The 13,349-nt window shown below is 43.7% G+C and overlaps 1 protein-coding gene across 14 annotated transcripts in view; it reads left to right on the top strand.

The window, feature by feature from the left end:
- Nucleotides 1-13,349, top strand: part of LOC106603804 (disks large homolog 2) — a 319,358-nt gene that overhangs the window by 176,689 nt on the left and 129,320 nt on the right. Inside the window, exon 1 of one of the 14 annotated variants that reach the window (XM_045717320.2) lies at nucleotides 9,209-10,205. The exons of 12 other annotated variants lie outside the window; for them this stretch is intronic. In XM_045717320.2, the coding sequence (XP_045573276.1) occupies nucleotides 10,122-10,205 (84 nt within the window). In that variant the 5' untranslated portion in view covers nucleotides 9,209-10,121. Of the gene's footprint in view, nucleotides 1-9,208; nucleotides 10,206-13,349 lie in introns of those variants that run through there. One more of the 14 variants, XM_082974734.1, reaches the window with a different exon arrangement.

The raw sequence follows: 13,349 nt of genomic DNA, 5'->3' as shown, positions 1-13,349 counted from the left end.
ACTCAATTAGTATTTGGTAGCATTGCCTTTAAATTGTTTAACTTGGGTCAAACGTTTTGGGTAGCCTTCCACAAGCTTCCCACAATAAGTTGGGTGAATTTTGGTCTATTCTTCCTGAAAGAGCTAGTGTAACTGAGTCAGGTTTGTAGGCCTCCTTGCTCGCACACAGTTTTTCAGTTCTGCCCACACATTTTCTGTAGGATTGAGGTGAGGGCTTTGTGATGGCCACACTTAAGCCATTTTGCCACAACTTTGGAAGTATGCTTGGGGTCATTGTCCATTTGGAAGACCCATTTGTGACCAAGCTTTAACTTCCTGACTGATGTCTTGAGGTGTTGCTTCAATATATCCACATCATTTTCCATCCTCATGATGCCATCTATTTTGTGAAGTGCACCAGTCCCTCCTGCAGCAAAGCACCCCCACAACATGATGCTGCCACCCCCATGCTTCACGGTTGGGATGGTGTTCTTCGGCATGCAAGTCTCCACCTTTTCCTCCAAACATAGTGATGGTCATTATGGCCAAACAGTTCTATTTTTGTTTCATCAGACCAGAGGACATTTCTCCAAAAAGTATGATCTTTGGCCCCATGTGCAGTTGCAAACCTTAGTCTGGCTTTTTTATGGCGGTGTTGGAGCAGTGGCTTCTTCCTTGCTGAGCGGCCTTTCAGGGTTATGTCGATATAGGACTCATTTTACTGTGTATATAGATACTTTTGTACCTGTTTCCTCCAGCATCTTCACAAGGTCCTTTGCTGTTGTTCTGGGATTGATTTGCACTTTTCGCACCAAAGTATGTTCATTAGGAGACAGAAAGCGTCTTCTTCCTGAGCGGCATGATGGCTGCGTGGTCCCATGGTGTTTATACTTGCGTACTATTGTTTGTACAGATGAACGTGGTACCTTCAGGTGTTTGGAAATTGCTCCCAAGGATGAACCAGACTTCTACAATTTTCTTTCTGAGGTCTTGGCTGATTTCTTTTGATTTTCCCATGATGTCAAGCAAAGAGGCACTGAGTTTGAAGGTAGGCCTTGAAATACATCCACAGGTACACCTCCAATTGACTCAAATTATGCAAATTAGCCTATCAGAGGCTTCTAAAGCCATGTCATCATTTTCTGGAATTTTCCAAACTGTTTAAAGGCACAGTCAACTTAGTGTATGTAAACGTCTGACCCACTGGAATTGTGATACAGTGAATTATAAGTGAAATAAGCTGTCTGCAAACAATTGTTGGATAAATTACTTGTGTCATGCACAAAGTAGATGTCCTAACCGACTTGCCAAAACTAAGGTTTGTTAACAAGAATTTTGTAGAGTGGTTGAAAAACAAGTTTTAATGACTCCAACCTAAGTGTTTGTAAACTTCTGACTTCAACTGTATATATAACCAGGCAAGTTGGTAAGTTGACTGGGAACACATTTTTATTTACAACCTGGGGAATAGGTGTCAATGGTGTGCGTACTGGGAGCGGAGTCAGGTGCAGGAGAGCAGAGAGTTGTGAACAGGCGCACACTTTGTTTAGGCAGGAGAAACCAACAGACGGACGCCACTGCGTCGAAACCTCCAGCCAATATGCCAAAGTGCAAACGCGCAAACAGTCACAATAATTATGTACAAACAAATAAACATACCTCGTGAAATAAACACAGAACACAAAACAATCTCACACAAAGACATGAGGGGGAACAGAGGAATAAATACATGTAGTGTGATTGGGGAATGAAAACCAGGTGTGCAGGGAACAAGACAAAACATATGGATAAATGAAAAGGCGATGGCTAGAAAGCCGGTGACGTCGACCGCCGGAACAAGGAGAGGAGCCGAGTTCGGCTGAAGTCGTGACAATAGGAACTGGGATGAATGAGCCAATTGGAGGCTGGGGATGATTAAGTGGCCATGATGGTATGAGGGCCAGATTGGAAATGCAGCCAGGACATCAGGGTTTACAACTCTACTCCTACGATAAGTGCCATGGGATCTTTAGTGACCACAGAGAGTCAGGACACCCATTTAACTTCCCATCTGAAAGACAGCACCCTACACAGGGCAATGTCCCCAATCACTGCCCTGGGGCATTGTGATATTTCTTCTTTAGACCTGAGGAAAGTGTGCCTCCTACTGTCCCTCCAACACCACTTCCAGCAGCATCTGGTCTCCCATCCAGGGATCAACCAGGACCAACCCTGCTTAGCTTCAGAGGCAAGCCAGCAGTGGGATGCAGGGTGGTATGCTGCTGGCAACAGTGGAGGGTAATAGCAATGTAGCATGTAGCACAGGCTAACAGTAATACCACTGCTATATAACAGTAATAGCAATAATGTACACAATGTGATGACATGGGATCAGCATGTAGCGGCTTATAGCACAGAATAAACACATTATGTACATGGGGCTAGGCTAACCTAGCACACAATAGGAACAAGGCCAACTAGTATGGGCAACAGTGGTAAGCTAGCATGCTAGGCTAGCAGGCCAAATGCCATAGAACAGTATATATTGTGGGCTAGAATGCTAAGCTAGGCCATGGGCTAGTAGTAGCAGACAGTATACACAAGGGAGGCTAGTAGGCCAATGGCTTTGGGTAGGCATGGCAAACATTAGCGCTATGCTCTCGTGTGGCTCAGTTGGTAGAGCATGGTGTTTGCAACGCCAGGGTTGTGGGTTCGATTCCCACGGGGGACCAGTATGGAAGAAAAAAAAAATTATGAAATGTATTCACTACTGTAAGTCGCTCTGGATAAGAATGTCTGCTAAATGACTGAAATGTAAAAATGTTACCAGCTAGTGGGTTATTACACTATGGCTAACAATGCTAGTATGTAAACAATGATATGGCCACAGGGGCTGGATGGCATAACAGGAAATGACTGAGATGTGATGACATCATAGGCCTGCCATCTTAAGTGATTGTGAACAATTGGTGCAGAATTGCATTAGTGGAAACGAAGACTGTTCTCAGGCCTGGTTGAAGATAAATATCTTTGGGTCACGTTGGGGACAATATTAGCTAACCTTAAACCATAGGTTGAAGATGACAAAGGCTAAGACGAGGATTCTAATATCCCATAACTCTTTGCATAAATGAGGACAAATTCTAAACAATGGGACCAGCTATGCTAGTTAGCAACTGCGCTGGTCCCATGAATCTGTTTATATTCTAAATGCTTCTGCATGGAATCATAACTTGTCCTAACCTGGGTATCTTCAACCTAGCCTAAGCCTAACCCTTTTCCTAGCCTCAACCTAATTCTCCTAACCTGACACATTAATTCTCCTAACCTGCTACAAATAGTAACTTTTGCTAGTCAAAACCTACAGACTTCCGCTGAGAGCAGTGTCTGTAGCCACTAATGCGATACAGCAACAATGGCTGGTAGCCATCTTGACACAGTACCTAATGGGGAGAGATTTTAGCTCACAGAAACTATGCTATGAGGCCAGATAAACAGGAGTAAGTAATATGGCTAGTACACATACATAAAGAACTAGTTCATTTGATTTGAGCATATACTGTAACACTGGGAGAGGCGTATACTAACATACTGTAGGTATTAGAGCCTATAACATACAGACAAATAAAATATACATCAACTTACAAAAAAAAAAAGTTTTACTTTATTTAACTAGGTAGGCTAGTTGAGAACAAGTTCTCATTTACAACTGCGACCTGGCGAAGATTGTCAGGAACCACTCTAAATAGCAGGAGGGGTGAAGTCAGGCGCAGGAGACCGAGGTACGTGAAACACACGTTTAATGAACAAGTCCACAATAGCCAAAACAAGGCAGGGTAACAAAAACTCCAAACAACAGGAAAAATGAATCCTGGAAAGAGTCGGGACGCAGCCAGGCAACCCTAATGCCCAAAATGACAGTGGCAGGGGAAAAACAAATCCCCAACCTACTAAAAGGACGACACGAAAATAATCCCGCACAAACCCCAACTAAAACAGACAGACTAAATACCCCACTAATGACCTAACACAAAACAGGTGCTAACCTAAACAGACATCACCAACTGACAAAGAAACAGAGATCGGTGGCAGCTAGTAGGCCGGCGACGACGACCGCCGAGCGCCGCCCGACTGGGGAGAGGCGCCACCTTCTGTGGACGTTGTGACAAAGATAAAGCAAAGCAGTGCGACACAAACAACAACACAGAGTTACACATTGAATAAACAAACATACAGTCAATAACACAATAGAGGAAAAAGTCTATATCCAGTGTGTGCAAATGAGGTAAAATAAGGGAGGTAGGCAATAAATAGGCCATAGTAGCGAAATAATTACAATTTAGCAATTAAACACTGTGATAGATGTGCAAAAGATGAATGTGCAAGTAGAGATATTGGGGTGCAAAGGAGCAAAAAAAGATATAAATAATAATAAATAACAGTATGGGGATGAGGAAGTTGGATGGGCTGTTTACAGATGGGCTATGTACAGGTGCAGTGATCTGTCAGCTGCTCTGACAGCTGGTGCTTAAAGTTAGTGAGGGAGATATGGGTCTCCAGCTTCAGTGATTTTTGCAATTCGTTCCAGTCATTGGCAGCAGAGAACTGGAAGGAAAGGCGGCCAAAGGAGGAATTGGCTTTGGGGGTACTACGTGTGGGTGCTGCTATGGTGACCAGTGAGCTGAGATAAGATAGGGCTTTACCTAGCAAAGACTTATAGATGACCTGGAGCCAGTGGGTTTGGCGACAAATATGAAGCGAGGGCAGCCAACGAGAGCATACAGGTCGCAGTGGTGGGTAGTATATGGGGCCTTGGTGACAAAACGGATTGCACTGTGATAGACTGCATACAATTTCCTGAGTAGAGTGTTGGAGGCTATTTTGTAAATTACATCGCCGAAGTCAAGGATCGGCAGGATAGTCAGTTTTACGAGGGTATGTTTGGTAGCATGAGTGAAGGATGCTTTGTTGCGAAATAGGAAGCCGATTCTAGATTTAATTTTGGATTAGAGATGCTTAATGTGAGTCTGGAAGTAGAGTTTACAGTCTAACCAGACACCTAGGTATTTGTAGTTGTCCACATATTCTAAGTCAGAACCATCCAGAGTAGCGATGCTGGATGGGCGGGCAGGTGTGGGCAACGATCGGTTGAAGAGCATGCATTTAGTTTTACTTGCATTTAAGAGCAGTTGGAGGCCACGGAAGGAGAGTTGTATGGCATTGAAGTTAGTTAACACAGTGTCCAAAGAATGGCCAGAAGTATACAGAATGGTGTCGCCTGCATAGAGGTGGATCAGAGAATCACCAGCAGCAAGAGCGACATCATTGTGGTATACAGAGAAAAGAGTCGGCCCAAGAATTGAACCCTGTGGCACCCCCATAGAGACTGCCGATTTGAACCCTGTGGCCCTCCGATTTGACACACTGAACTCTGTCTGAGAAGTAGTTGGTGAACCAGGCGAGGCAGTCATTTGAGAAACCAAGGCTGTTGAGTCTGCCAATAAGAATGTGGTTATTGACAGAGTCGAAAGCCTTGGCCAGGTCGATGAATACAGCTGCACAGTATTGTCTCTTATCGATGGTGGTTATGATATCGTTTAGGACCTTGAGTGTGGCTGAGGTACACCCATGACCAGCTCTGAAACCAGATTGCACAGCGGAGAAGGTACGGTGGGATTCGAAATGGTCGGTGATCTGTTTGTTGACTTGGCTTTCGAAGATCTTAGAAAGGCAGGGTAGGATAGATATAGGTCTGTAGCAGTTTGGGTCTAGAGTGTCTCCCCCTTTGAAGAGGGGGATGACCGCGGCAGCTTTCCAATCTTTGGGAATCTCAGACGAAACGAAAGAGAGGTTGAACAGGCTAGTAATAGGTGTTGCAACAATTTCGGCTGATCATTTTAGAAAGAGAGTGTCCAGAATGTCTAGCCCTGCTGATTTGTAGGGGTCCAGATTTTGCAGCTCTTTCAGAACATCAGCTATCTGGATTTGGGTGAAAGAGAAAAGGATGGAGGCTTGGGCAAGTTGCTGTGGGGGGTGCAGGGGTTTTGACCGGGGTAGGGGTGGCCAGGTGGAAAGCATGGCCAGCCGTAGAAGAATTCTCATTGAAATTCTCAATTATTGTGGATTTATCAGTGGTGACAGTGTTTCCTAGCCTGAACCCTAACCGGTTACAATTTCACTTACATGGTCAGTGACGCACTAACACACAGTTTAGGAAGTCCAGGGAAGGATTGTTCGTTCAGGAAGGTCCAGTTGTGAGTTTCACAGATTGTGTTGTGGGGTTTGAGACCAATACCTTGTGAGGCCTGTGATTGGCTGACCAGGTCAGATGACTTTGGTCAGCAGCATGTTCTAGAACGACCCCTAGCAACACCCCTAGCAACAGAGTGGCAAGGACCAGAGGTGTGAATGTCGCTCTGACTCCCAGGGCCAGCGAGAAGGTAGGAGATGAGGGTTAAAGTCCTGAGGGTTTTATACAAGTGGTAAAAATGGAAAAGGGGAAAAAACAAGACAAAAAAAAGAATTCTACCTTAAGCGGAATAAATTGATAGAACTAGGTTAGATGGATAATGAAACATTTTCTTATCGTTGAAAATCTCATTCCAAAATGATGGGCATTAATATGGAGTTGGTCCCCCCTTTGCTGTTATAACAGCCTCCACTCTTCTGGGAAGGCTTTCCACTAGATGTTGGAACATTGCTGCAGGGGCTTCCATTCAGCCACAAGAGCATTAGTGAGGTCGAGCACTGATGTTGGGCAATTAGGCCTGGCTCGCAGTCGCAGTCGGTTCCAATTCATCCCAAAGGTGTTCGATGGAGTTGAGGTCAGGGCTCTGTGTATGCCAGTCAAGTTCTTCCACACTGATCTCAACAAACTATTTCTGTATGGACCTCACTTTGTGTACGAGGGCATTGTCATGCTGAAACAGGAAAGGGCCTTCCCCAAGCTGTTGCCACAAAGTTGGAAGCACAGAATAGTTTACAATGTCATTGTATGCTGTAGCATTAAGATTTCCATTCACTTGAACTAAGGGCTCAAGCCCGAACCATGCAAAAATCAAATCAAACTTTATTTGTCACATGGGCCGAATACAACAGGTGTAGTAGACCTTACCGTGAAATACTTACTTACAAGCCCTTAACCAACAGTGCAGTTCAAGAAGTTAAGAAAATATTTACCAAATAAACTTAAGTCAAAAATTGTAAAAAAGTAACACAATAACATAACAATAACGAGGCTATATACAGGGGGTACCGGTACCGAGCCAGTGTGCGGGGGTACAGGTTAGATGTAATTTGTACATGTCGGTAGGGGTGAAGTGACTATGCATAAATAATAAACAGCGAGTAGCAGCAATGTATAAAACAAATGGAGGGGGGGGGGTCAATGTAACAGTCCAGTGGCCATTTTATTAATTGTTCAGCAGTCTTATGGCTTGAGGTTAGAAGCTGTTAAGGAGCCTTTTGGTCCTAGACTTGGCGCTCCAGGTACCGCTTGCCGTGCAGTCTAAGACCTGGGTGATTTTATGGGCTTTCCTCTGACACCGCCTATTATATAGGTCCTGGATTGCAGGAAGCTTGGCCCCAGTGATGTACTGGGCCGTTCGCACTACCCTCTGTAGCGTCTAACGGTCAGATGCCGAGCAGTTGCCATACCAGGCGGTGATGCAACCGGTCAGGATGCTCTTGATGGTGCAGCTGTAGAACTTTTTGAGGATCTGGGGACCCATGCCAAATCTTTTCAGTCTCCTGAGGGGGAAAAGGTTTTGTTGTGCCCTCTTCATGACTGTCTTGGTGTGTTTGGACCATGATAGATCGTTGGTGATGTGGACACCAAGGAACTTGAAACTCTCGACCCGCTCCACTACAGCCTCGTTGATGTTAATGGGGGCCTGTTCGGTCCACCTTTTCCTGTAGTCCACAATCAGCTCCTTTGTCTTGCTCACATTGAGGGAGAGGTTGTTGTCCTGGCACCACACTGCCAGTTCCCTGACCTCCTTCCTATAGGCTGTCTCATTGTTGTCGGTGATCAGGCTTACCAATGTTGTCGTCAGCAAAATTAATGTTGGTGTTGGAGTCGTGTTTGGCCACGCAGCCGTGGGTGTTGAGGATCAGCGTGGCAGGCGTGTTGTTGCCTACCCTTACCACCTGGGGGCGGCCCGTCAGGAAGTCCAGGATCCAGTTGCAGAGGGAGGTGTTTAGTCCCAGGGTCCTTAGCTTAGTGATGAGCTTCGTGGGCACTATGGTGTTGAACGCTGAGCTGTAGTCAATGAACAGCATTCTCACGTTGATGTTCCTTTTGTCCAGGTGGAAAAGGGCAGTGTGGAGTGCGATTGAGATTGTGTCATCTGTGGATCTGTTAGGGCGGTATGCGAATCGGAGTGGGTCTAGGGTATCCGGGAGGATGCTGTTGATGTGAGCCATGACCAGCCTTTCAAAGCACTTCATGGCTACCGACGTGAACAGCCCCCGACCATTATTCCTCCACCAAACTTTACAGCTGGCACTATGCATTGGGGCAGGTAGCGTTCTCCTGGCTTCCGCCAAACCCAGATTCGTCCATTGGACTGCCAGATGATTGGCTTTGCGCATGGTGATTTTAGGCCTGTGTGCGGCTGCTCGGCCATGGACAAACAGTTCTTGTGCTGACGTTGCTTCCAGAGGCAGTTTGGAACTCAGTAGTGAGTGTTGCAACCAAGGACAGAAGCGCTTCAGAATAAAAAGAGCATAGAATGTGCAGGGAAAGGAAAATGTGGAAAATATAAATAAAATGAGCAGAGAAATGGAGTGTGGAGTATACCCCTATCATATTTCATATTATATGCATTTTGTTGTTTAGGGGAATGGTGCATGTTTACAAAAATATATATATTTTTTGTCACAACCCAGCACAAGGTCTTGTGGTAGTAACTCTGAGGTAGTGAGTAATTGTGTTGTTTTCTTTTTCACGAGAACAACAGGTACAGATGTAGGATCTTAATGTGATCACTATTTTGTTGGCGAGAATTTTCCTGCACAGTCAGAAATGCAATCTTGTAGTGTATTCGAGGTTTAAAAAGGCTTCTAAAGTTTGTAATTTCCACTTTAAAATATCAGACTTGATTTGCCCTAATGAAAAAAAATCAACCCCTACAACAAATCTCATTAATAATTTGTATTTCAAATCAAATCATCAAATCAAATGTATTTATAAGGCTCTTCTTACATCAGCTGATATCTCAAAGTGCTGTACAGAAACCCAGCCTAAAACCCCAAACAGCAAGCAATTTCCTGTTGTTGCAGTATTATTTTGCTGCTGTAGCAAACTGGCTCAAATTAAGATCTTACATCTGTAGTACCCACGCTGCCGTACACTAGCGTGACTCATGGAAACAGACTCTGTGTGTTCCCCAGAGGGTCCTACTCACCATGACCCTGTGTGAGAGTGTGTGTATTAAACCTGCCAAGCTGGAAGGCACCATTGATTCAGCAGCAGCTTTCCCCTGTTCCACTTTCAACCCTGCTGCCCAGGGGGGAGGGGGAAGAGAAAGAGAGAGATGCATTCTGGCCCCGGATGATGTACGGCACTGGGCTGGGTGATAGCAGAACCTCCTCTGGGTGCTAGGGCTCTAGACAGGCAGTTTTCAGGACTAGATGGGTGCTAAGGATGCTAAGACATGCTCACTGTCCATCCCTTCTTTCTGTGATATGTAAATAGAGCTGCTGCAGACACTGCCCCCCCTTCTCTCTGTCACACTCACTCACTCACTCACTCACTCACTCACTCACTCACTCACTCACTCACTCACTCACTCACTCACTCACTCACTCACTCACTCACTCACTCACTCACCCACTCACTCACTCACTCACTCACTCACTCACTCACTCACTCACTCACTCACTCACTCACTCACTCACTCACTCACTCACTCACTCACTCACCGGGAGTGTGTGTGGGTGGGAGAGAGACCTTCTTCTGCTGTGTTGAGACGCAAAGAAAGCAAGAGAAAGAGAGGCTCTCTATGCTCAAGTCCTACTCCTGCTTTCTCTCTCTCATCATTCCTCCCTTCTGCTCTCTCTTGCCTGTGGAATATACTGACAAGGAATAGTATCTCAGACACGTGTGTAGAGCCTTTTTTGGCTTGCAAACAAAACAAGTGCTTTATTTCTTTGCAGTGAGTATGTTTGCCTCGATTTTCTATGCCAAGAAGCTAGGGAGAAGACTTGTACAGAATGCGAGGAAAGACAAAATGCCGAAAGATACGGTAGGTGCAAGTTTTTTTTTTCCGGATTTATTTCGGTCAACAAATACAGTGTCATGGTATAAGAAGAATACCAAGTGAAAGTGTCCATCTGGATGTAAGAAGCAGATTATGCTGTGCTCAGCTTTCTTCAGTGTTTATTTTTTGAAAGGCTCTGTTTTGTGGGCTATGCAATTTCTTCCTAAAAGCATCTGTTCTGTCTCATTTGAGAGAGAGCGTGAGAGAGACACAGAGGGAGTGAAAGAGAGAGAGAGTATGACAGAGAATGATGTCTCATAAGATCTGATCATTGTACTCTGAACTGTGGTACTCTACTGTATCTTTCTCATTAACTGCGCAAGATCCTCTTATCTGTCCTCCGGTTACATTTCTCCTCCGTCTTCTAAGTCCCAGACACACATTGACAATGTGCCTGCTGCGCTAGCAGATTTCATCCCGACAGAGTCTTAAGATAAATCATCATTGCTTCTGATTAGTCCAAGGGCAGTTGCTTGCATTGCTTCATTTGTCTCAATGTTCCTGTTTAACGGACAGCCGGATTGCAAAGGGTGTTTTGGTCCTGTAAGGAGTCCTACTGAGATTAAAACAAGTCCTGCTGAGACTGAGGCTGTCCTAATATGGACACCTTGTATGTGCCATATGTCACCTGGGATTGTGTGTGGTTAATGTGACTTAAGCAGTGGAGAAAGTAAGCCTTCTATTTTGGAAGTATTGAATCTACTGTGTGCATTTTACAGATTGCTGGGAGAGCCTTACATCAATAGAGTTTCCACATATTTATTTTTGCCCTGGAAAATTTGAATTGTAATATCTTTGAATATAATAGATCCTAAGCTTTTTATAAACCAGAATGTTGAGTTTTTCAGCTGTTTTCAGTTGGTTTTCAGCTGTTCAAAAGGTAGCAAGCAGCAACATCAACAGGTTTCTGCTCTGGGGCTAAGTCATTTGCTCCCAAGCCTGTTATGCTGAAAACAGCCTCCTCCTGGTGCTTCAATCTAAGCAAGCAGTACAGTAAAAAAATAATAATTGCGACATGGATTTGTTCACTTAAACACAAAGACGCAAAGCGTTGCCTAGCAACAATAGAGCTGGTTTGCAAGGAGGCGGCAGTGGGGCGTATTGATCCAGAGAGCAGACAAGATGGGTCAGGGATAAGATAGTCTCGTGGGAAGACATCCTTCCAAATCACTTCTTACTGACTCAACTATTGGAAGTCTGGAGATTTTTAATATTGAATTTTGTGTTTGAATGGAAACTTAACTCATTTCGGTGACTCTGAATTGAATCAACATTGTTTCCTATCAGGAGAGGCATTTCCTTATTTTTCTCTTTTTTTACTTGTTTTGTCCGTACTTCCTTTCCCTCCAGTATCGGACAAGGAAAGTTTTAGTCGTTTTAGTAGCATTCTTTTTTGTGTCTTATGTTATCTAGTTTGTTGCTAGTCAGAGAGTAGTTGTTTTAGTGTGATGTATTTTTGAATGGATGGATAACTAAGCAAGGCTCTTTCTTGATCACTATACTCACCAGACCTTTCCAGTATGTTATGAGCTAAAGAACTTGGCCATTACCTCACACTTGCCTACACTGAGAGAAAGCACATTGCATTACACAAGCACTCTTACACACAGCCACAAAACATTGGCATTAGCACGCTGGCTCGCAGCCACTCACTCATGTGTGTGTGTGTGTGTGTGTGTGTGTGTGTGTGTGTGTGTGTGTGTGTGTGTGTGTGAAGCTGAGCGTGAATGAGCAACAGGGAGAGCAGAGAGGAGTGTGAGCCTCAGCACAGTTGGGAAGCAACTAATTGGTCCTCTGTGTCAGCTCTTCTACAGTATAAGTCACAGTTATTGTAGTGGGCTTATAACTGGTTCAGTGTGCAGCTGTGTGTTAAGGTAAACTGCTCTGTCTAAACAACAATGAGTTCATCTGAATCACTGGCTACATGTTGAGAGTTTGCAAGTCAGGTGTCTGTCCAATCAGCGGCGACTTGCAGGTTTAGCCTAATTCGGTATATGGCTTGCCCGCATTGGGAAAAAACTGTGATGTTTCACAAATGCAGTGATTCCTTAGGCTATAACTGCTCAGTGAGTAGCAGTGGTCGGAAAAGTACTCAATTGTCATACTTGAGTAAAAGTAAAGATACCTTCATAGAAAATGACTCAAGTAAAAGTGAAAGTCACCCAGTAAAATACTACTTGAGTAAAAGTCTAAATGTATTTGGTTTTAAATATACTTAAATATCAAAAGTAAGTGGAATTGCTAAAATGTACTTAAGTATCAAAAGTAAAAGTATAAATCATTTCAACTTCCTTATATTAAGCAAACCAGACGGCACAATATATATATATTTTTTTTTTTTTTTTTGACAGATAGCAAGGGGAACACTCCCAAAACTCAGACATGATTTACAAACAAAGCATTTGTCTTTAGTGAGTCTGCCAGATTAGAGGCAGTAGGGATGACCAGGGATGTTCTCTTGATCAGTGTGTGAATTGGACAATTTTCCTGTCAAAATGTAACGAGTACTTTTGGGTGTCAGTAAAAAGTACATTATTTTCTTTAGGAATGTAGTAAAAGTAAAAGTTTCCAAAAATATAAATAGTCATGTACAGATACCCCAAAAAACTACTTAAGTAGTACTTTAAAGTATTTTTACTTTACAGCACTGAAGAGTAGTTCTCATGGGAAAATGCAGAAATGTATGTCAATAAAAATGATTTGCCTTCCAGGTCAGGCTTACTATTTTATAGCAGCCTATTGATGAAATTACAGAAATGAATGAATGAATGATGTTGGCGAGGCTGCCATTTTTTTTTTTTTTTTATTTAGCTTGAAGGGTACCTACCACTGGGAGGAAGGGGAGGACCATCCTCAGTGAATTTCATTAAAAAAGTAATTTTTAAAACATTTAAAAAGTTATCATTTTTAGATAAAACTATACTAAATATATTCACGTCACCAAATAATTTATTAAAACACACTGTTTTGCTATGAAGGTCTACAGTAGCCTCAACGGCACTCTGTAAGGTAGCACCATGGTGTAGACAGAGGACAGCTAGCTTCCGTCCTCCTCTGGCTACACTGACTTAAATACAAAACCTAGGAGCCTCATGGTTCTCAGCCCCTTCCATAGACTTACACAATAAT

The sequence above is a fragment of the Salmo salar genome, chromosome 04, assembly GCF_965601325.2.
Source record: "Salmo salar chromosome 04, fSalSal1, whole genome shotgun sequence".
Lineage (NCBI taxonomy): Eukaryota > Metazoa > Chordata > Actinopteri > Salmoniformes > Salmonidae > Salmo > Salmo salar.
Note: the sequence above shows the minus strand (reverse complement) of the source record. Positions and strands in the feature narration are given on the sequence as shown.